Here is a 23198-nt window from a genome sequence, read left to right as displayed (position 1 = left end):
AGAGTTTGCCTGAAGAACATTTGTGAGCGCTGCGGCGAAGACAAAGACGACGAGTGGCATCGTCTCCGCTGTCTTGCGCGGTACGAATTGGATGGCGTAGCGTGTGAGTACCACGGCGATATCGCAGCACGCTGTTGCCCCAAGGAAACGAGGGCAAAGTTGAAGCGATTAAAAAAGGAGATAGACATGAGCTTTGCCATGTTCGATCGCGTCGAAGGTGTGCCCTGGGAAGACAGGGATTATTGGGAGGCGGACTGCCCCCGTTGCGGTTGTAACAGAAGCGATCAACATATCTGGCAGTGTTTGTACGTGCAGGCTGAGGGTCCGATTACCTTCAAAGAGTATGTGGATCGATTTGATGAGTGGAGCGCCGATAACCAGAAGGTTAAGGAACTGCGCGGAGCTGTCCTAAAGGGGGTCTATTAATTATTTATTATTTATTAAGGCGCCCCGGAGCTGTTCCAAAAGGGGTTCTATTAATTATTTATTATTTATTAAGGGGGATTAATAATAAGGATAGATTTTTTGAAACTCTTTGCGCAAACCTCCTTAATAAATAATAAATAATAATAAGACCCTTTTTGAAATGGATCCTGTAGGATTTAATAAATAATAAATAATGAAAAAGACCATCTTTGAAACCGTCCTACGTATATGCTAGCCTACGCAGCCGCCTTCTTAGGAGGATTCCTAATCGCCCTTTCAATATATGGACTGTATTACGTGCGAACTACCAAGCGACTGCATAATCCCTGAAACCCCCGCAATTCGTAAGCTACCGACAATTCGTGAGGAGAAAAAATACACCTGCCTTCATTGTGGCAGTGCATTTTTCGAAGAATCCTTTGTGGGGCATTGGTGCTCCGCGGATCCTAAAGCGCAGCGGACCCTATTAGACGTCCTTACGAATGCAGAGGACTCTCAGGCTCATACTTGACTACGTCAAATACCCACCTGCCATCCCTCTTACCATGACTCATAACATGGGTAACGTCCTGCCCTTCAATAGCGTACCTTATCCTATCGGGCGCCCAAAGGGTGTATGTTCTTTTTTTATTCTTTAAAACCAAACGCAGGCGGTCGATGTCTTCAAAGACTACGTAATTCTTTATCTCGTAAATCTCCCCCACCACCAAATCGCGCCAGTGCGTTTGTATGAACTTTAACTCGTTAAATTTATCCTTATCCATTATACCTATGGAATATTCTCAAATGCGTTGCCAGAGTCTGCGCGCTTTTAAAGCGCTTGCAGCACCACCTACATGGCAGGCGAATTCCTTGTGCATACTCCGTGATCTCCCTGCAAATGACATCGTAGTCGTTGCCAATCATTACCTTATAGCCGTTTTCTTTGTACCTCTGTAAGAGTAGTCGCTGATCCTCGGATAATACCCCGTTGCCTTTAGGGGCCTTCAGCTCTACGCAGAATCCACGGTATCGTACGTGCGCATTCAAGATGAGCAGGTCGGGTTGACCTTTTTGGTAGCCCTTCTGCCAGCACTTTATGCGCTTTCCATCCGAGTCCTGCAGTTCACCTAGACCAGGGGTCACGAGCATTTTGGGGTAAAACCTGCGGATGTAGTCAACCACCTTTTTATGCAGGTCGAATTCATTTTCGATCTTAAATACCAACTTGTTTGGACCGTCAAACCGCTTTTCTATTGCATATCGACCGTCCTTACGCAGCGCGGGTAGGACTTCCTCAAAGACCCAATCCTGAAATGCTTCTGCCTTTGGTAGCTTTGAGCTAAATATCAGCTGATACAACCCAGGTTCGGAAATAAACACGGAATGTGGGTGTATAGTACAAGCGTCGCGATTCACGACCCCTTTTAACTCAGACAGCCTTTTCTTGTACTTATCCGAAACGTGAGTAATTAAAGCATCTCTAGCATTGGAATATTACAACGCAGCCGCCACCTCCTTTCCCCTGAAGTACAGTTCGTTGCCTTGCACTATGCATTGGAGTTTGGTTTCGTTGTTTTGAAATACGCGAAGCATATTATACGTAAGGAACATTTTTTGTTCACGAAACTAGTAGGCGACGCTCTTTAGCTGATTCATTTCCACGCTCAGTTGCACGTCAGACACCACGAAAACGTAGCAGTTTATCCTATCGTCGTCGCCCGCACTGTCGTTCTTGGTGCGCTTAATCGCCAAGGTGATGCCGTCTTGGCTATTTATTAGACGTAAACCCTGACCATGTAGGTCTTCGTCGTTGGTGGTGCGCATGTCAATCCACAGCGCGTACTTATCCTTAAAGAATTCCTCAGGACTTACCTGGTCGCCAAACTTACGCTTTGCCTCCCTGTAGATGTCTACGGGCTTCATTCCCTGGGGGTAGACCTTATCTGGAATGCCGTTGACACCTATTCCTACGTTAGTAATGTTGGGGTTATGAAAGGCCTCAGAGTCGCGCTTGCCGGCCTCGTAGGGTTTGGCAAACACCAGCATTAGCCCCGTGAGACTTCTTCGGGGGAGATTGATAGCTTGGTTAATAACCTCATCCGTCTTATCCAAGAAGCTAAACATCTTGTACATTGCCACGTGGTCGTATAGGAATGCCTTGCCGGAGCTGTATTCCATGCCGGCGCTACGGGCCAGCTCTTCACTGCGCACGGTTTCGTACTGCAGCTCTAAGTTGGTAATAGAGTATGGAGTCGTTTTGGTAAGTGCAGTGCTTAGCCCATCAATGATGTTATTAGCATCTGCTAAGGTTACTTCAAACTGTAACTCGGATAACTGTCTTGGGTATTACACACCGTGATTCGTAACCACTTCGAAGTCCAGTGGTATGACATACTTACTACCATAGGCTGTCTTTATTCGCTTTGCGTCTGCCACTGCGGTTTCTCCGCTGCCGTCAGTAGGTTGCGTTTTCGTAGGTGTGCGGACCTTACGCAGAATGACACTACCAATTCCTTGTTCTATCCTTTGCGCGCGGTCAAAGGCTGTCAACCATAAGTCTTTGTACGTGGTATACAGATCGTACCTACTTAACTCCAGCAAGGATTCCCCTTCGAACTTTACGCGCATCTTAGAGACTAAGTTTCTACCCACGTTGTTAACGATAATTCTTTCGTCTGTGGGGTCAGACTGCACCGCTAGGTCGAACCTTAAAGCCAGGGTGCCGGGAACTAAGACTAGGTTATCCGTTAGACGGGGCACGCCCACGTACAAGGTTTCTCCTGGCTTCGCGCTGGATGGTGTGAACGTGGCCCGGCGAAAGGCGCGTTCTGCCTTCAGTCCGCCAACCTGCTTGGGTAATATGTTGGGGTTTAACTTTGAGCTTATCATATATAATGGAAGTAGAAGGAACGGATTTTGACCCCCTTACCGAAGAAGGCCAAGTCGATATTAACGATGAAGAATACGACGCATGGATTAAGGACGCGGATACCAAGCCCCTAGTCTACGACATGGCCTTGATAAGCAAGTATGGCAATAGGTGGAAAAGCTTCAAGGCAGCCTTGAATCGCATGTGGCAATCAAGGAACCGCGGCAGCCCCGTCCCCGAGTACTTGGAACTTCAAAACATAGATGAAGCAGCCGCGCGGGAAACCGTAGAGTGGGCAATGCAAGAGCTAACGCAGCGCTATTCCCGCTTCGATGCTGACGACGTAAGGCTCACAGAACGCGGAAACAAAGTCCTCATAAGCGTTCAAGACCTGAGATTTCCTGACAAAGACCGTTGGACCAAACCACAAATCCTCTTTGATGAGAATGGTGACGTTAGGGGTGACGTCTCAAGATTAAAAGGCTTCCAGCGTGCCACTAGAAGCCTGTTAGACCGGCTAGAAACCCTAAACGAAAAGGTCGCGCTAGAAAAACGCGTCGAGGAACTACAAGAAACGTTGAAAGAAAAGGAAACAAATTACGAAAGACAAATACGGCAGCTAACCGATGCTCAAAAGAAAGAAATCAAGGGCAAAAACGAAGTCATGCTGCAAATCAAGCGAGAAGCTGAAACGGCTTTAGACGAAAGGGACCAAGCCCGACGGGCCTTTGAGCTTGCCCTGCAAGACCTGGATATGAGCAAGGAAGAAGCTAAAAACTTGAATGTCACCATAGCCGGCTCTTTGGAGGAACGGCGGCAGTTGGTTGCCGAAATCAACACCAAAGAAGAACAAATCCGGCAAAGAGATCAGGCTATTGAAGACCTGGAAAAAAACATATCCGAAAAACAGGAAGTAATCAATGACCAGACTCGTCCCGAAGAGGAAAGGGAGGCAACCCAAAAGGAAGTAGAAACCCTTCAGGTGCGCCTTGCGGAATTACAGGTGCAAAAGAAAAACCTGGAAAGGGAGTTGGGGCTTACCACCAAGGAAAAGGTAAAAAGAGCTCTGGTGAAGTATGGTATTCCGCTGGCGTTTGCGGTCGGTATTTCAAGCGTAGTAGGCGTGATCTTGTCCGCGCTTAAGGCTACAGGCGCGGGCGTAAAGAAATTAGGCAATGGGCTGACGGACTTGGGAAAAAAGATGGCAGCCGGTCTTCCTGGGCTGCTGGGTAGCGTTCTTGGCCTGGCACTTAGGACCGGCGGAGAACTGTTGAAGTTCGTGGGGAATAACATTTGGATCTTGGTTGTCGCTATTGGAGTGGTACTCCTGAAGAAGATGAAGGGTTAATCTTATTCTTGTGTATTACTGGTGGCTTATCGTCGTCAGGCATCCAAGGCGTCCTCGACTGGGGATAAGTAAAGATAGTATTCGCACCGCCTTGATAATTCGGAACTAGCGGCAGCACGCTCATGGTGCTAATGGGCTTATGATTCCAAATAGCATTCGTTGGAGGATCTTTTGACGGGGCGGCATTTATCCGAAGGTAGGCAACGTCGTTGGGAAGAACCTGAAGCTTCGCATATTGACAATTGGCTATCATGTGAAAAGTTACCGGCGTTAAGTCTTCTGTGCTTAACGGTGGGGGCTCCGACGAGAAATGAGCTGGGTTCCTATTATTATCTTTTTTTCTGTAGGGTAGTAATGGGTGGTTATCCTCATCAACAATCCTAAACCCGACATTACACGAATACCCCGTCGAAATGCTAATGGTACACATGATCAATCCCAGGCCCCCAACCTTCACCCACAGCCCGGTGTCATGCCAATGCTGTTCTAAGTAGTCCTTCTCCTCCAAAAAATGTAGAAACCAATCTTCCTTCGCGTGTGGGTTCATATATTTCAAGAATCAAAGATCCTCCTAAAGGCTCACCACCGTAAGAGTGCTAATGGTCTTGTGATTATAAACCGTATCTCTCTGATTTTCTATACTATTTATGCAAACGCTCCCGGTGTCATCTACGCGCATTTGCAGCTTTACCTTCCCATGGCAATCGGCGACCATGTGGAAAGTCCAAACCGATAGATTTTCGGCGCTGCTGGGGTTGGGCTCTACGGAGAAATGCGCAGGCTCCCTGTTGTTTGTCTTATTTCTCATAGGCTGCAGTACGCCATTCTCATCCAGGAACCTAAAGCCGACGTTGGCATGGCTGCTCGTGCCAATGCAAATACTACAAAGGATTAACTTCTTTCCCGAGTAGTTCAAATTCACGGACATTCCGGTGACATCAACCCAAGATGCCTGGTTGTATTTTTTCTCGCCTGTGTAAGTCGTATAGACACAATCTACTCCAGCTACGTAGGGGTTGTTCATCGCCATATATAATAACTCAGACCAATGCTTGCAGCTGCTAGGCCGGCTTTTAGTAGGTTATGGTCATATTCCTCGGATATCGTAGGCAGGACCTTCTTTCGTTTCTTAACTACGGGTAGCTTTGTTTCGTATGACTTTTTTGGCTCCTCTACGAAGTGAGGAATGCCCTTGGTCATGTCAGAGTTCACGTCATTTGCCCCAAACTTCATATCCTTAGTAGCTCGTTGAAGTTTGTTGTTATAACCCACAACGGAATTAGCGTTGATAACCAAATTACTTGGCATTAACCAACAACCCGGGGCTACTGCATAGTCCAACCTTGCCTTAGAATTTTGTATAGCTAGTTGGTAACGCTGTATGCCCTTGCTAATGTCGCCCTCCAAGATTGAACTTTCAAATAAGATCAAGGCTTCGGCCCGCGTCTCTTCTGCGGCACCAGTATTTCCAATTATACTCGATCGGGTGTTTACCTGAGCTCCAAGGATAGAATACACGTAAGCTTCTATGCTGCGGTTCAAACGGGCAAGGCCGGCTCTAGTTAGTCCTTTACCTTCTGGGGGTATGAAATTAAGATATTGCTTTGTTTGCTCGTCGTTGGTAATCTTAATAATCAGTGGATTGGCCCCTGCATACTTGCCGCCCTCGTCTTTAAACAAAGGCCCTTCTCTTACTACCTTCGTAGTATGACCTGGGGCGTCCCAAATCCACCACATATCATCTAAGTGATAATGGGTTTCTGGGTGAGAAGCCATGGTCCATTGTAAATTCAACGCATGAACTTCCTTATCGCTTAGCACATGTCCACCAATCCCCCAATAAGCCCAAATATGCCCCAAGCCATCGTTAGCACCGACAGTGCATCTAAAATCCTTCCCTACAACGCCGAACTCCTTACAAAGCCTGTTATAGGCCGGAACGTCGTATTTGTTATCTCTTGGATAGAACGCGGCATCTCCTGGCAATGCAGTAACTCCCATCTCATGCAGTATTCTTCTAACCGTGAAGTGAAAATGAAACATAAATATTGAATTCTTCATCAAGTTTGCACTTACGCCACAGCCGCTAGTGGCACACCAAACCGCAAAGTTTAGTTGCTGCGGCCAATAACGCATGTTAGGACCACTTAACCATTCATGAGATTCCTTAGCGGTGGTATGAACAATGGGCACGTTTTTGAAGATATCTCGCACCTTTAACGGAAAGGAATGGTTGTTAGAGATCCGCATGTTCAACGTTAGGTCCAAGCTTGGATGTTCATTAAACGTAACCGCGGGTATCGGATAAGTACTGGTACCCAGCAATAATTCCTTTGACCAACTAGGTTTAGGTTCGACATGCACGGGTTTAGGCTTATGCGGTAAGATCTTAGGATGCTTCAGCTGAGAGTCTATCTGATCGACCAGCGTAGGTTTCAAATCCTCATTGCTGTACATCCTAGAGCCGTTATAGTAAATACCATCGGGCCTTCTTTCGAACTTACTAGGGTCTGCATGCGGAAACATCTTCCTAAATGCTCTCCAGTTCCAGTAATCCCGGTTGTCGTGATGTGGCTGCTCCTCAATATCATTCCCAAAAGCGTCGTACATTAGTATATATAATGGATGTTATACCATCAGCACCTAAGTTGTACCCAGATGTTCCCTATACTACACCTAACGAACTAAACGCGGAGAATTTCAGGCTTAATAAAGCGAACTTAATCCTGGCTTACTTGGAAGGGCAAACAAACACTACGAAAAAGTCCGAAAAAAGTACGTCAGAGCCCGGAGTACGCTACATAAGATTGCGATAACTTCAGGATCCATTTCTGTTGTGTTAACGGGCTCTGGCGTTGCTACTTCGCTTACTGGACCGGGAATAATTGTTGGAGTTCCTTTGGCCGGCGTTGGGGCAGCCTGTGGTATTATTTCAGCCGTTGCTACGGGCATTATGAAACAGTTGTCAAGCAAAATATCCAAGCATGACACGACAATAGCTCTGTCAAGGGCTAAAGTAAATACAATTACCGATCTTGTCTCAAAGGCTTTGCGTGACAGAAAGATAGACGACGTAGAATTCTCGCTTATCTTAGCCGAAGAGGAAAAGTATGAGAAATTAAAGTCGGACATAAGGAATAAAAAAACAGTCGTAAAAGATCTTTCTGAGGAATCTCGCAAAAAGATCTACCAGGAGGCAAAAGAAGAGCTTCAAAGAAAGCTCGCTCATTGAACATCTGCTTCGAAAAAAGCAAGACAGGATTTCATTTGCATATTGAACGCCGGCTGTCTGGAAATTACGCGTAATCTTATGCCATAAGATTTATACCATAATACACGGCATGACCTTATTTAGTAAATTATTACGCGTAATATAAATTATTTAGCGAATTATTACGCGTAATATAAATTATTTGCATGACCTTATTTGGCGAATTATTACGCGTAATTTCTCATCTTATGCCATAAGATTCGCTATCTTCTTGGAATCCATCCCAAGAGGGGGTGGTTGGGGTTGATTTCGTGAAATATTTCGTAGATTACGTCAGGGTAATAAGGAATATCCTTATCCAGCCGAAAAAACATCCACTCGGCTTTTGTCATATCAGAAACCTCGGGAATAGACTTACCGGTAATTTCAGACAAAAGATAAGGAATAGCTTTATAATATTTCCCTAGCTTTAATTTTTTCAGCGTTTTCCGTAGACTTTGTGGGGTTGGCTCTTCTAAATGGTCTATGATTTTCTTCTTTACTTCGTTGTCTAAATATACCGGTCGTAAACCCTGGATATGACTCATCCAGTCCCTAAAGTATTTTATTCTCTTATAAGGTGTTTTCTTACGACCTCCATTGGCGTAATATTGCTCTTTGGTAGCATTTGGTACGGCATTACGAATATTCTTACCACACTCGTAACACTGTGCTGACGTGTCGTCTTCTATTTGCATTTTCTTACCACAACACCAGAAACCCTTGGGCTTGGGTATGTTAACTTTGGATCTTAGGCAAATTATACAGAAGTCATTGGTGAACTTTTTACATTCATGCATATATAAGACAAATATTCCTAACATAGCAGCAACGTACAATGGGACACGGGTTATTCCCGCTGCCGACCCCTTCCTTAAACCGCCTGTAAAACCCGTAAATCTTCGACATTGACCGCGAGTCCCCCTTACTGCTGCTGTTCTGAGCAGTTTTATAATGATTCAAAGGTATATATATATCAGAATGACTTAAAAGGTATATATATATTAGAAGACCATCAAATAGTAGGTAGGAAAACTAAAAGCGGAAACGAATTGTGGTCTTTTTTACAAAGTTGAGAGAGAAATTTGAGAAACCAGATAGATAAATCGCATTAGACAAGACAGATTTTTCCCCAGTAGATAAACTCTCCCCTCAAATATTTCTTACTGCTAAGAAATTATCTATCGTAACCGAGTTTGTAACGTAAGGAGCAGAGTTCTAAAAGGGTTTGAATCTGTGATATTTATAATTGAATATGTAGAGTAAAAAGGTGAAAAGTTATAGTTTTTTATCAGATCTCAAAAAATAAATAGAAACTTTCTTTCGCTTTTTAATTCTTTCTTTTTGACTCTTCTCTCAAATCGATGTTCTCTTGATTGCTTTCTGAAAATTTTTAAAGCATAAATTTTCTTTTAAATTAATCATACCTTTGATAAGGAATTCTAAGGTCCGTTGAATTGTCAGGAGCCGTCTTGAAGAAGGCGTACAGACATCTCTCTAGAACTCAATACTAGTTAGCCTTGTGACTGTTATAAATGTCCAAAATAGTTAACTTATATTCGAATAAGACGACAGATTGTAAAGACAAATCGGCGTCTTTGGGTCTGGTGTAAACAGCCAGAGGCTAATGCTATGCAGAATGTAGCTTGTCTTCAAAGTATAACTGCACAATGAAATAAGAATATCTTACAAATGGATTTGCATTTTTTGGCAGAATCGATTTCGGTCTGTATAGGTGAAAACTTTCGATAGCATCCAATAGCGATTTATTTGCTTTCTTTTGAGATGAAGCCGGTCCGAAAAAGGGAAAAAGAATACTGTACGCTTGGGACTTGCGTTTCTTACAAGACACAAATGACTCATTAATAATGCGCGATGTGCCAAAGTTTTTAATTGATAATGGAAAGGAAGAGAAAGGGATTTAACATAAGACTAAAATCATAAAATCCCAGTGTGAGGTTGATATTACGAAACTGTGTGATTGGATGTGAGAATAACGCAGGTCGCCATGCCAGCCATGTTTGATAACAAATGGCGGAAAAGTTACATCCTGCTTTGAATCTTTCATGTAGATGTTGTTTGTAGGCTAATGTTGGTTTTGGAGCCTATTTTAAGGACAGGATTCATGAAAATACAAACTCATCTGGTTCACTTTTCAGGGTTTTTTTTTTTTTTTTTTCCCAGCAAAGAAGCCTGGAATTGATTTTTATTATTCGCTTCTAATGACGTTATGTTATCTTGTGGTGGCTACACATGACCACTGATGTGATAATAAGATAAATATTTCAATATTCGTTCTGATTTCAAGGTATGTACAACACCATCTTTAGTCTTTGCCAAAGGGTTTTAAGTGATTCAGATAACGAGCACGACAGGTCGTCAAGTACTATTAATCATTTTAAAAAGAATGGATCACGTGATAAGGAAGAAACAATGAGATAACCTTACATTGAGTAACATCGCTGTATTCACATGAAACGAAAAGAAACGGAACAGTATACGACAGAAATACTGATATAGGTTCTTTGACAGTGTGATTCTTGTTACTGATACTATTTTTCAAGAATTTCAAGAATTCTAATGCACTATTAATAACACTAAAACATAAAGAAAAGATCATTATAGACATAACAAGAAGATAGGACAAATATCGGGAAAAATATTGTTAAAAACAAACAAATAGACATTTCCGATTTAGCGGCATATGAGCGGAATAGGCATATACTAGCGGAATAAGCATAAACCAGCGGAATAAGGCTAGAATCATCGTTATGACCAGAAAATTCAATAAAATAATGAAACAGCTTTCAGTAGACCTGTTTTATCTAACTTAAGGTATTGCACAATTAATATCGTTAACACTACCTGTTTTATTAGCTTAACTGACGAGCAGTGTGCTCGAGAATAAGATCTCGTCCCGTTGAAACGCATTTATATAAAAAAGTTGCGTTTATAATATACTAATGTAAATGCTCCCCCTTAAATTTATAAAAGGACTAAGAATGCTAGCATATAATGTAGAATACCACGACGGTTATTATTTTCGAGAAGTTTTCCTTCTGCATGGACACGTACGTATCGCTAACATATAGTTGAAATGTGGATGCCTACTGAGATTGTTCACTGCCTGTAAACACTTACTTCCCAACTCTGTACCCTCTCCTCTGCGGGGAAAAACAGGATTTTATTCAAGTTCTCTGTTAGTTCTTCTACAGTGGAAAAGGCTGTGCACATAACCAATGCGTTGAAATTCAGAACAAAACAAGATATTTGAGAGATTCAGTAAACATCTTGTGTTTTCGACAAACATTTGTGCTACGCAAACGAAAAAAAAGTAAAAAGAAGTTGAAAAGCTTTTCAAGAAGCAATAGATAAATAATGAAATAACCTTTGTCTTTGCTGAGAAGGTTTCTAAAAGGTACTAGTTAAATTACAGGGAAAGAACAAAAACGTGCTTATGCCGGCCAGAAAAAAACGTCACGAATCTGTCACGTCAAGACCATGGACTGCCCTCCAGCTTTTTAATGCTTTCTGGTGCTCTCGTGCAGCACTCTGGGCCGCATCAAGAACGGCGGGGATTGCTTCGAGTAAGCTGTCCAGTTTTTTCTCTCTGGTGACCTGGGAGTTCCTAGATGACTTCAGCTTTTTACTTGACTTTAAGCTTTCATTGAGAGGTCTTTTCCTTAAAGGATAATAGCAAAATTAACGAGGTTTTATTATAAAATAGGTATGAGAAACGTTGAAAGTAATTCTGTCTGCTTATAAATTACCTGTCTTCCGTCCTCTCGCTTTCTCTTGTTTTCTTGATTCGTGTAAGGATGTCAGCAGGGTCGTCATTTGGTTCGTTCTTTTCTGCATCTAACACATACTTTGTTTCGCGTGCATTGATAGCTCTGCAAATGTCTTCAACTTCTTCAGTATCTTCATTACAAGTTTCTTCCACACTAGATGCGGACGAGTATTCTTCATCAATTATTCTATTTGACGTGCTTGCTTCACTGGCATTCCTACCAGGAAATAAAAGAATCATCGCACTCCATATATTACCGTTATTGAGAGTCCTTTCTTCTTTGGTCAACAGCATTCTTACCTTGAAGGAAGAGCGTTGTTAAGCAGTTTAGTAGCTCTCTTCCTTAATCGCTCCAGCAACACTTTGTTGGAATTTCCTTCAGCCACATACTGATCACCTGCTTCTCACAAAACCTCAACATGCCTTCTCATAAAACTCAAAACACTTTTCCACTCTCTTCCACATGCTTGCACAGCTTGAAGAAGAAGAGTATCTTCGACTTGAGTGTAGTTTTTCCTTGGTTTTCTTTACTTGTTGTTGTCCATCGCTCCTTTCTCACAGGATTAAGAAAAGTGAAAAGAGCCCTAAAAATTTGCATACATAGGCACGTGCACACGTGCACTGGTCGTAATGTTTTTTTTAAATATTTTTGTTTGGTTTCGTGATTGCGAACGAAAAAGTTGCATATATGTTTAATACACTACCTGTTTGCGTCAGTCAACAATGGATGTCCTACCTTTCCCAATGTTTATTGTAGTAGTATAGGGGATGGGGGTTCCAGCGCAACGACCACCGGAGGATTACCCGTCTAAAGTACCCCCCTCGATTCGTACCGCGATTACCCGCATCCCGAGTTTATGTAAAATATGTTAGTCTACATATGGAGTGCGAAGATTGTAAGAGAACTTTTAAGAAAGAAGTGGACTTGAAGAAGCATTTGAAGATGAAGACGAAATGTATGAGCAGCTATAATTGTGGATGTGGTAAGAAGTTTGAGACTAAGGTTAAATTGTTTTGACATTGTCAGGATTGTGAGTATGACTACGACGATCTGAAAAGGGTCTGGAATTAGGTATAAGATATTTCCTATTATATAGATGGAATCCCAAAGCAATTTCGAAACGGTGTCAATACCCGGCAACGGTGAGATTGACGTTAGACAGTTTTGGCGTCAGTCAGAAAGGAAGGTCAAGAGAACGCTTCGAAAAGGTATAGAGGAATTAGGAGCCCTGAAAGCGAGTATAATGGTAGAAGTAAGTTTATCAAAAGATGAGGTAACGACGACAGCAATGCTGCGATCAAAGTCACTGGTTATATTAGAGTCCACGAATCTGGATAGGTCACTCAGCGAAGCCTTAGAAGCAATAATGGAGTCGCTGTCTAACTACACGAAAGAAGGATCAGGTTGGACAGTGGAGGAGGTAGAAGGTATGGAGGTTAGCATGGCAAGGTACGTGCCAATACGAGGAGGAAGTTACGTGCCCCTACCGGTGTGGGTAGAAAGGAAGAAGGCAATCGTTAACGTAAAAAATGATGACAACCGCTGCTTTATGTGGGCAATACGATCCGCACTGTATCCAGCAGAGAAGGATCCCTGTAGGACAAGTAAGTATCCCACAGACGATTTAGAGTGGGATGGTGTGGAATTTCCCATGCAGTTGATAGACATCCCCATATTTGAGGAAATAAACGATTTAGCAATTAACGTTTACGGAGTCAGAGACCAAACGATAGTACCACTAGTGTTGTCAAAGAGTAAAGGAGAACGAATACACCTTTTCTACCACGGCGGACACTACTCATGGGTTAAACACATTAGCAGACTATTTTACAGACACACCAAACACAAAGGTAAGAAATACTTCTGCGATTGCTGCTTATTATCCTTTACCAGCGTTAAAGCTCTAAAGGATCACGACGAAATATGTCGCGGAGTCGAAGAAGTGGCGCAACGGATCCAGATGCCTACAGATAAGAACCTATCCTACTCAGACCATCAAAAGCAGATGCAGGTGCCTTACGTGATATATGCAGACTTTGAAGCGTTGATAACTAAGGAAGAGCAGAAAAGTGGTGCCACGAATAAGGTGGGATTACACGAGATCTGCTCCTTTGGTTACATAGTAGTCAGATCAGATGGTAAGGCCGACCCTCCTGTAATTTACCGAGGTAAGAACGCAGCTAATGAGTTTCTAGAAGCATTGCGAGAAGAGGAGGGGGAGATAAGAGAACAATTAAGACGTCCAAAGAAGATGGAATTTACCAAAGAGAACCAGGAGGCTTTTAACAAGGCAAAAAAATGCCACATTTGCCAACATACGCTTCTTCAGTTTGGAAGACGAGCCAAGAAAGCGTGGGATGAAGATGGAAAGTATCTAGGAGAAGCTCATTTTAAATGCGGGAAGTATGCTAAGAAAGGTGAGAAGCCGGGAAAGCCCTCCACGCACTGCATTCACTGCCACAAAGCATTTGTTGAGGATTTCTATGTGGATAAGGTTAGGGATCACTGCCACATCACTGGTAAATACAGAGGTGCGGCTCATTGGAAATGTAATATAAACTTCAAAGTAGATCCAGAAATGGAAATACCCGTATTCTTTCATAATTTAAGGAGTTACGACAGTCACTTACTCTTACAAGGAACGGACGGCTCCGAAGTAAAGTGCATACCCAACAACAAAGAAAGGTACATGTCCGTAACCGTAGGCAAGCTGAAGTTCTTAGACTCGCAGCAGTTCATGGCGGACTCCTTAGCAAACTTGGTTAAATACAACACGGAGTTCCCCATTTCCAGTCAATACGGCGCGGAAAGGAAAGGAGTCTACCCATACGAATACATGGATTCCTGGGATCGATTCAAAGAGTCCCTACCACCCAAAGATCGCTTCTACAGCACCCTAAACGAGTCTGGTATAAAGGACGAGGAGTACCAGCATGCGTTAGATGTGTGGGAAAAGTACTCCTGTGAGAATATGGGAGAATACCACGACATCTACCTACGTTCAGACGTAGTGCTGCTCGCAGATGTTTTCCAAAGCTTTCGAAAGATGGCAATGGAATACTACGGGTTGGATCCAGCGAACTTCTACACGGCTCCTGGGCTTAGTTGGAGTGCGCTTCTAAAGAAGACAAACGCGCAACTGGATTTCCTAACGGAATACGATATGTACCGCTTCATGGAAGACGGTATCCGCGGCGGCGTTTGCGGACCCAGCAGACGTTACGCCCGCGCAAACAATCCCACGGTGGAGTACAACCCGGAGAAACCAACCACATACATCTTCTACTTAGACGCAAACAACCTCTATGGTTGGGCAATGTCACAGTACTTACCTGTACGCGACTTCGAATGGGACAACATAAAGCCCATAGAGTTTTACCTAAATGTAGGTAAAGAAGACGACAAAGGTTACGTGCTGGAGGTGGACCTGGAATACCCAGAGCACTTGCACGACGCGCACAATGAGTTCCCATTAGCACCAGAAGCAATAGAAATACCATTTAAGCAGCTAAGTCCGCTGCAGAGGGAAATGTGCCCTGGTTACAAACCGTACAGGAAACTAACTATGAACCTGATGGATAAGAAGAAGTATGTGGTGCATTACCGCAACCTGCAGTTCTATGTGCGCCACGGCTTACGCGTGAAGAAGATTCACCGCGTTTTGAAGTTCACGCAGGAACCATGGATGCGCTCCTACATTGACTTTAACACACAAAAGCGTACGCAGGCAAAGAATGACTTCGAAAAGAACCTGTTTAAACTAATGAACAATAGCGTATTTGGTAAGACAATGGAGAACATCCGCAAGCGCGTAAGCATAAAGATAGCCAGCACCAGAGAGGAAGCAGAAGCATACGTGTCACAGCCTGGATTCGTTAGATACGTAGAAATGTTAAACTTCTACGTGATTCACATGAAGAAAGCGAATCTATTCCTGAATAAACCCGTATACACGGGGTTTACAGTGTTAGACCTATCAAAGCTGCTCATGTATGAGTTTTACTACGACAAGCTAAAACCGAAATACGGTGATAAGTGCCGCCTCTTATACACCGACACCGATTCCGTGATACTAGAGGTGCAGACGGAAGACATTTACGAAGACTGTGTTCCCGACATCGATGAATACGACACCAGCGATTACCCACGCGACCACTTTCTTTACTCCCCTAAAAACAAGAAAGTAATCGGGAAAATGAAGGATGAGATGAAAGGAAAACCCATCGTGGAATACGTGGGCCTGAAACCCAAGATGTACAGCGTGCTAAAGCTGGACGGTGTAGAAAAGAAAGCTAAAGGCGTAAAAAAATACGTGGTTAAGAAGGACATAACCCACGATTCCTACTTAAAGGTCCTGCGTACGCGTAAGGAACAGCGACATAAAATGAACAGCCTGCGCAGCTACGGACATCAAATACACAACGTTACACAGGAGAAGGTGTCACTGTCTGCATTTGATGGTAAGAGGTGGATGTGTGATGACGGAGTGCATACGATAGCATTCGGACATCACACGATAAGCAGTTCTTCTTTGACGAACCCACGCGTGGGACCACCATGAAGATAATACAAGATGGGCTGACCCTTCTTAGCTATCGCACTTCGGATCTGGTAAGTTTCCAAAGACCAATTGGGATCCGTAGCTCTTTTGGATCCTCCTTCTAATTCACCCGGCTCATAGAGATATCGAACCGTGACATCGCCTAATCTCTTTTCCTGGGGGAAGACCGCCCTCGAACTTCTGACGTAGGACTTGTGTTCCACGTGTTTCTTTTTTATGGCATCCCTGGGTCTTATTCCCGTAGCCCTGGCCGCCTCGTTGTTCAAAGCCGCGACGACCTGGGGGAGCCTCTGAGTCCATTCCCTGTTGCGTTTGGACGGATCTTCCAGCTCTTTCCAATACTGGTACCCAAAGAGACGCTCGGCCAAGGTCTTATTAAATCTTTCGACGATGCTCTGACCCCTGTGGTACTCTGCTTCGGCTCTCCTAATCTTAGTGTAGTGGTCTTTCAGGGTCTTGGTAACCACGCCCATGAACTCCGTCCTCGCATCCACTTGCAGCAGCTTAGGCCATTTCAAGACGCGCTTATAAATCCTACCTAGGGCTTCTGCGACTTCCCCAGAATCCTTGCTGGTTATGGGTTCGGCGTCCTTGTATCTGCTTGCGATATCAACTACGGTCAAAGTGTACCTATAGGTCTTTTTTCTCACCTTATCGTGCGGTAAGAAAAGCAAATCCGCCTGATGAACTTCATTGGGGGTATTTACGGTGAAGCTGGGCCTGGGAATGTACTTAGGCACGGGAAGATAAACCTACCAGAGGGTTTGTTTTTTCAACCAGTTCTTAGCTGTTTCGTCTGATACCCTGGCCGCGGTCGCGAGTTTCTTGATAGCTGACGCTCCTCTCCAATAGCCTTCCGGCCCATAGTAAATCCTTTTAAGTTTGTCCTCTACGCGGCCCATTATATGAATTCCAAAACAAGATTGATCTTACGTCCGTTAAAATCCACCGTCTTTCCGTCCACTTTAATGGTGATGTTTATGCTTTCTACCAAATGAGACAAGTCATAGCTCAAAGAAATGGGAGTGTATTCCACTGGGTCAAATGGATTACCTTGGGGCAGAAACTTGGACATAAGAGAAGACTTTTCTCCATTGTTGTAACTATGAACCAAGTCGCAATAGACTTCGTAAGAGGATGCGACTTTCCATTTCACATCATATGTATTGCCGCTATTTATTGTGGTACTAGTAAGGCCCAGGAGTTCTACCAATGAACTGTCCTTTAAATTAGCGCTTCCACTATTTTTCTTGAATTTCATTTCATGGGGTAATCCTGTGGTAAGAGTATATCCATGCTTTGCTAGCTCCTTAGCCAGTGTTATAGGGGTGTAATGGGAATCTGGTATTTTTGGTTTGGTGCCGGAAGTTCCGATGACAAAGCCATTAATTAAATTATACCAAGAATTGTACAAAGAGCAACTAACCAACCTTACCTTACAGGCTTTGATGGGGGGATTCAGATAAGTGGTAAAGTTATTCTTGTCGCTTTCCAAAAAGACGATCATTATACTAGATACGCCAAGGCCACGCCTCCCGCCAGCCCTGCGACTCCTACAAAGACCAACTCATTGTCTTTTTGTTTCTTAGAAGGCTGGTAGTAATTCTTGAACTGAGGCTTTCTTAACCCCGTTAATGCCGCGGGGTGTGCTTGCGCATAAAGTTTGAAGGCGTAGTCTGTGTTTTCGAAGTTCTTATCCGCCTGCATCTTGTCTTGGTAGTTCTTGTCCAACCAATCCCTGTAAGCTTGTCTTTTTTCATTCCAAGCTGCCACGTCCCGCTGATATTTCTCCAGCGCTAAATCGTGCCTTTTCCTCTCAGCGGCGCCGCTTTTGTCGCCTCTAACTAATCTATCCAAATACTGACCACCATAATTAGCTCCAGTGAATGCTAAAGCTGCAATAACTCCACCTACGACCACGCTAGCCATATATATTACACCGTAGGGAGGTACTTTTCCTTCCGTAGGTAATCCTTTACCATGATAGCCCCGCCCACGGCAGCGGTCATCTTAGCAAAATTAGCGAAGCTCTTGCTTGGGTCTTCAGTAAAGTCTTCTTTGAGCACTTTCTTACCTACCCAACCAATACCCGCAACGATGGAAGTAATGATAGCTGCTTCTTCAACAGTTTTCAACAACGCGGTTGACATTATATTACAAAGCGAGAAGGTTATTACTCCATTTCAGGGATCTTACTTTTTCTAACAGCCGGTTCCACAGGTGTGTAATATGTTGGTGGTTCTACCTTTTTCGTAGCCCACCATTGTAAGTAGAGGCTGCTTGCTGCTATAGCAACTCCCAAAGCGCCAATGACGTACCCAGGATTAATAAAGGATTCCTCTTCCTCCACCTTTTCTTCTTTTTTAGCTTTGTTCTTTTTATTCATCTCTGCGAGCTTCTTTCCCGCGGCAACTCTGCCTGGAGATTTAGCCTTGGTAATCTTCTGCTCCTCCTGAGGTTGCTCTGCCTTCGATTCTGGTTCACTCATTTATATCTAAGGACTTGAAGGACTTGATAAGTAACTTAAGACGACTTGACTAAGTACTTAAGGATGACTTAACTAGGTACTTGAGGCGACCTGGGTAATTCCCGCGAACGACTTGACTAAGTACTTGATAAGTCACTTGCAGGTACTTGACTAGGTACCTCAGCAAGTGCCGCCTTGAATACCCTTTCGACTTCTCTGTCCTTTTTGAAGTCCTTCCAAGACACCAGTACCTCCTTCAAGTCGACGTGCTGAGCTACGTGAAGTGCCGCAGAGGCGACTGCCATTAACTTACCGCACTTCAAAGACAACCACCCACAGGTTATCTTAAGTTCTTGGGATATGACATAGTCATCTCTTATGTCCTTCTGTAGTTGCTCCACGTCGTCTATGGGCAGCGCAAGTCCAAGCAATTTAGTTGCAAGTCGGATAGCGGAGTCTGCTACGGCGTCCGTGGTCTTACTTGCGAGGGCAGCCTCGTACCTCTTATGGAACTTCTTAACCTCCTCTTCTGACAACTTATTAACCTGTTCATGGGTAAGTTCCTTGCCTATCATTTCTTTGCACTTTCCCGAAGACACAAGGATGTTGAGTTGTTCCTTAAGGTTACTTTCGTCTAACTGTGTGGGGACTTCATCTAAGAGCTGCTCAATGTCCATATACATTAGCGTCATAAGGAAACCTCAAAGAGAAGATCATCTTGGAATGTTGGTGCGTTTTTAGGTGCCGCATGTATTCGTATAACTGTTCCTTGGATATCTCACCGCCGTAGTCAGAAAGGATGGTTTCCAGGTCAGACTTGCTCGGCGTATAAAATACAACAAGTGAACCTATGTTTTCCCTGAAGGGCTTAGAGACGCTGGTAAGCTGCTGCGAGAGCAACCAAACGCTGATATTGTCATGTCTGCCGCTAAAGGCGAGCTTCACTAATTCGGAGGTGCGTCTTTTTACGTCGTCCCCGCAGGCGATGTCGTCCAGTATAAGGAGGGTTTGCGTACTCGCTCGTCGAGCCTCGCGAGACGAGAATTGTTTGTGCCAGAACTTAAGATGGCTGGATAACTCGTTAGGATCCAGTATGTCCACAAAGAAGTCGTCATCGTTCACTCCTATACCCGTCCAGGTGCGGTTATTCACGTAGGTGGGGCATAATAGCACGATATAGTCGAAGCGGTATCTAAAGGGTCCTAATAGCTGCTCCACGACGAACTGGGTCTTTCCGCAGCCGGTGGGTCCTACTATCAGAGCGTTACAAGGCATGTGATCTGGGTTCATATATAGATGGAACCAGTGGAAGCAATGCAAAGAATTGTCGCCGACGCAAAGGATAAAAGAGACACCATAGAAATGCAAAGGGAGGAGATAGACCGGTTAAAAGAGCGCGTGCAGGAATTGTACGATGAAATGTGCGGTCTGAAGCGTGCAGAACGGTTTGGTGCGCTGATAACGATAGCGACGTGGGCTAAGGAGTCCGTTAAGGACTTCGTGCGATATCCCCTGTAGGATGTTAGGATATATGCTAGCCTACGCAGCTGCCTTTCTGGGAGGATTTCTAATTACCCTTTCAATATATGGACTGTATTACATGCGAGCCACCTGCCGACTGCATTACCCCTTGCAAGCCACGTAAAAAATACACCTGCCCTCATTGCGACAGGGTATTCTCCGAAGGATCCTTTGTGGGGCATTGGTGTCCCGCGGATCCTAAAGCACAGCGAACCTTAGCTGACACCTACGAAGAGAAAACGAAGTAACTCTGCAAGGTGGTTTCAAGGGCGCCTTAATTGCCGTGTCAGTCTTTGAAATTACCGAAAAAATGAGGTCCGCCGAAGCAGACCAATACTTATCTAATCACACAGAGGATTAGCATCCACCCTACGTTCAACGTCGAACTTCCATCGCCCGTTAACCTTACCATAGCTGCGTATGTGCGTGTACTCTTCACCTTGGATTACATACCGCACACAGTCAGGTGCCCACAGGGTACACTCTTTCCCTTCGTATTCGAGGACCAACCTTAAACGGCTGATGTCTTCGAAGACGACATAATTTTTTATTTTGTATGTGATGCCTTGGACTAATTCACGCCAGTGCGTCTGTTCAATGATCATTATATCTATGAAATATTCTTTGGTGAGTCCTTAACGCCCCCTGCGTCTTAAAAGCCTTAACACACCAAGGACAAGGCACACGAATGCCTTCCGCGTAATAGTCGATCTCCCTGCATATAAGGTCATAATCATTGCACACCATAGTTAGGTAACCATTCATGTCAAACCTATTCAACTGCTCCTCTTGTTTAGAGGATAGCACCCCGTTACCCTTAGGTGTCTTCAACTCCAGGCAGAACCCATTGTATTTTTTATGTGCATTAAGGATTAAAATGTCAGGCTGACCCGCCTGATAACCTTTCTGCCAACATATTATCCTTTTGCTGCTAGAGTCCTGCAATTCTCCAAGACCTGGTGCAAGCAATAGGATAGGGTGGAACCGGCGGATGTAATCGACAACTTTCTTATGTAAGTCGAACTCATTCTCAATTTTAAACACCAATTTGTTGGGGCCGTCAAAGCGCCTTTCTATTTCATACTTACCCGTTTTCCTTAGCGTAGGAAGAACGTCACCTAACACCCATTTCCTGAACTTTTTTGCTTCAGCCTTTTCAGATCCGAATATCAATTCGTAAAGACCTTCCTCCGTCAAATACACGGCATTGGGTTGTGCGTTAAGGGTGTCACGCTGAGTTACACCCTTTAAAGACCTAAGAAGCACCTTATTTTCCTCTGATACGTGATCAGACGCCGCTTTTCTGGAATTTACGTAACCCAACGCCAACGCCACGGACTTCGCTTTGAAGTAAAGTTTATCGCCTTGCACTATGCATTGCAGTTTGGTTTCGTTGTTTTCGAATACGCGAAGCATTATATACCAACGATATTTTTTATAAAAAATATCCTAGACACTAGGATGAGTGAGCACGAATCAATAGGCAACGCTCTTTAGCTGATTCATTTCTACGCTCAGTTGCGCGTCTGAGACTACGAAGATATACGCGTTGATCTTAGTAGTGTCGCTGGCATGTTTGGTGCGCTTGATCTCCAACGTAATGCCGTCCTGAGTATTTACCAGGCGTAAACCCTGACCATGTAGGTCTTCGTCGTTCGTTGTACGCATGTCGATCCACAGCGTATACTTATCCTTAAAGAATTCCTTTGGACCAATTTGGTCACCAAACTTACGCGCGACTTCCCGGTACATGTCCTCAGGCTTTATCCCTTGTGAGTAAACCTTATTAGGCACTCCGTTAATGCTAACGCCTACGTTAGTGATGTTAGGATTAAAGAACGCCTCAGAGTCACGCAATCCTGCCGTGTATGTTTTTGCAAACAGTAACATTACCCCTGTAAGGCTGCGTCTGGGTAGGTTAATGCTTTGGTTGATGACCTCTTCGACGTTGTTCGTGAAGCTAAAGGTCTTATACATCACGACGTGATCGTAAAGGAAAGCCTTCCCAGCGCTGTATTCCATACCAGCGCTACGTGCTAAGTCTTCGCTGTATACCGTTTCATACTGTAGCTCTAAGTTAGTAACGGAGTATGGGTGGACGGCTGAGGAACTTACGTCCTTTCCCTGCAGAATGTTCGTAGTATCTGCTAGGGTTACTTCGAACTGCAGTTCGCTTAGCTGCCTTGGGTAGTATGCACCGTGGTTCGTGATAACTTCGAAATCTAATGGAACTACATGCTTAGTACCATAAGCCGTCTTTATTTCGTCTTCTCCTGAGGCGCCAGAGGTTGCGCTTCTTACCTTGCGTATGGCATCACTGGCGATTCCCTGCTCTATCCTTTGCGCGCGGTCAAATGCAGTCAACCATAAGTCTTTGTACGTGGTATACAAATCATACCTGTTCAAGTCCAGCAAGGATTCCCCGGCGAACTTTACGCGTATTTTGGAAACGAGGTTTCTACCCACGTTATTGACGACGTAACGCACGTCCGCAGTGTTTGGTTGTACTGCTAGGTCAAACCTTAGCGCCAGGGTACCAGGAACCAACACTAGGTTATCCGTTAGGCGGGGCACGCCTACGTACAGGGTTTCCCCTGGCTTAGCGCTGCTGGGGGTAAAGGTAACCCGGTGAAAGGTGCGTTCTGCTTTCAGTCCGCCAACCTGCTTAGGTAATACGTTGGGGTTTAACTTTGAGCTTATCATATATAATGGAAGTAGAAGGAACGGATTTTGATCCCACCACCGAAGAAGGTCAAGTCGACATTGACGACGATGAATACGAGTCTTTACTACCTAAAACCAACGACCCCACGGAATTCCGAGGTAACATGGTGCGTCGGTTTGGAAAAAGAGCCCGCGCCGGCTGGATGGCTTTCCTAGACAAATACCGCACTAAGAACCCAGGCAAACCCATACCAGAATACATAAAGCTCGATAACATCGACTTTGGTAGTAAGACGATGATGAAACCTCCTAGGAGCAA

The 23198-nt window shown here is 44.3% G+C and overlaps 2 protein-coding genes across 6 annotated transcripts in view; both read right to left on the bottom strand.

Moving 5' to 3' along the window:
- LOC116300661 (dopamine receptor D1-like) overlaps positions 1 to 23198 on the bottom strand; it is a 54018-nt gene that overhangs the window by 16036 nt on the left and 14784 nt on the right. For 2 of the 4 annotated variants that reach the window (XM_089024322.1, XM_089024325.1), the window contains exon 1: positions 9303 to 10331. The exons of the other annotated variants lie outside the window; for them this stretch is intronic. The gene's annotated coding sequence lies outside the window, so the exon portion shown is untranslated. Of the gene's footprint in view, positions 1 to 9302; positions 10332 to 23198 lie in introns of those variants that run through there. 4 annotated transcript variants of the gene reach the window in all.
- Positions 11041 to 14315, bottom strand: LOC148905100 (uncharacterized). Of its 2 annotated transcripts, XR_016118719.1 has the most exons (3): positions 11966 to 14315; positions 11646 to 11882; positions 11041 to 11557 (listed from the first exon to the last, which is right to left on the bottom strand). XR_016118719.1 is itself a non-coding variant. In XM_089024209.1 (2 exons), the coding sequence occupies exons 1-2, from the start codon at positions 11957 to 11959 to the stop codon at positions 11353 to 11355; spliced, it is 519 nt and encodes a 172-aa protein (XP_088880335.1). In that variant the 5' UTR covers positions 11960 to 14315; the 3' UTR covers positions 11041 to 11352. The 2 variants fall into 2 exon arrangements, 1 of the variants encoding a protein (XP_088880335.1); XM_089024209.1 differs by having other exon boundaries at positions 11646 to 14315.

This window comes from Actinia tenebrosa, unplaced genomic scaffold (genome assembly GCF_029948245.1).
Source record: "Actinia tenebrosa isolate PJP-AT-01 unplaced genomic scaffold, QUT_ActTen_1.0 PGA_scaffold8__29_contigs__length_14323225, whole genome shotgun sequence".
NCBI lineage: Eukaryota > Metazoa > Cnidaria > Anthozoa > Actiniaria > Actiniidae > Actinia > Actinia tenebrosa.
Note: the sequence above shows the minus strand (reverse complement) of the source record. Positions and strands in the feature narration are given on the sequence as shown.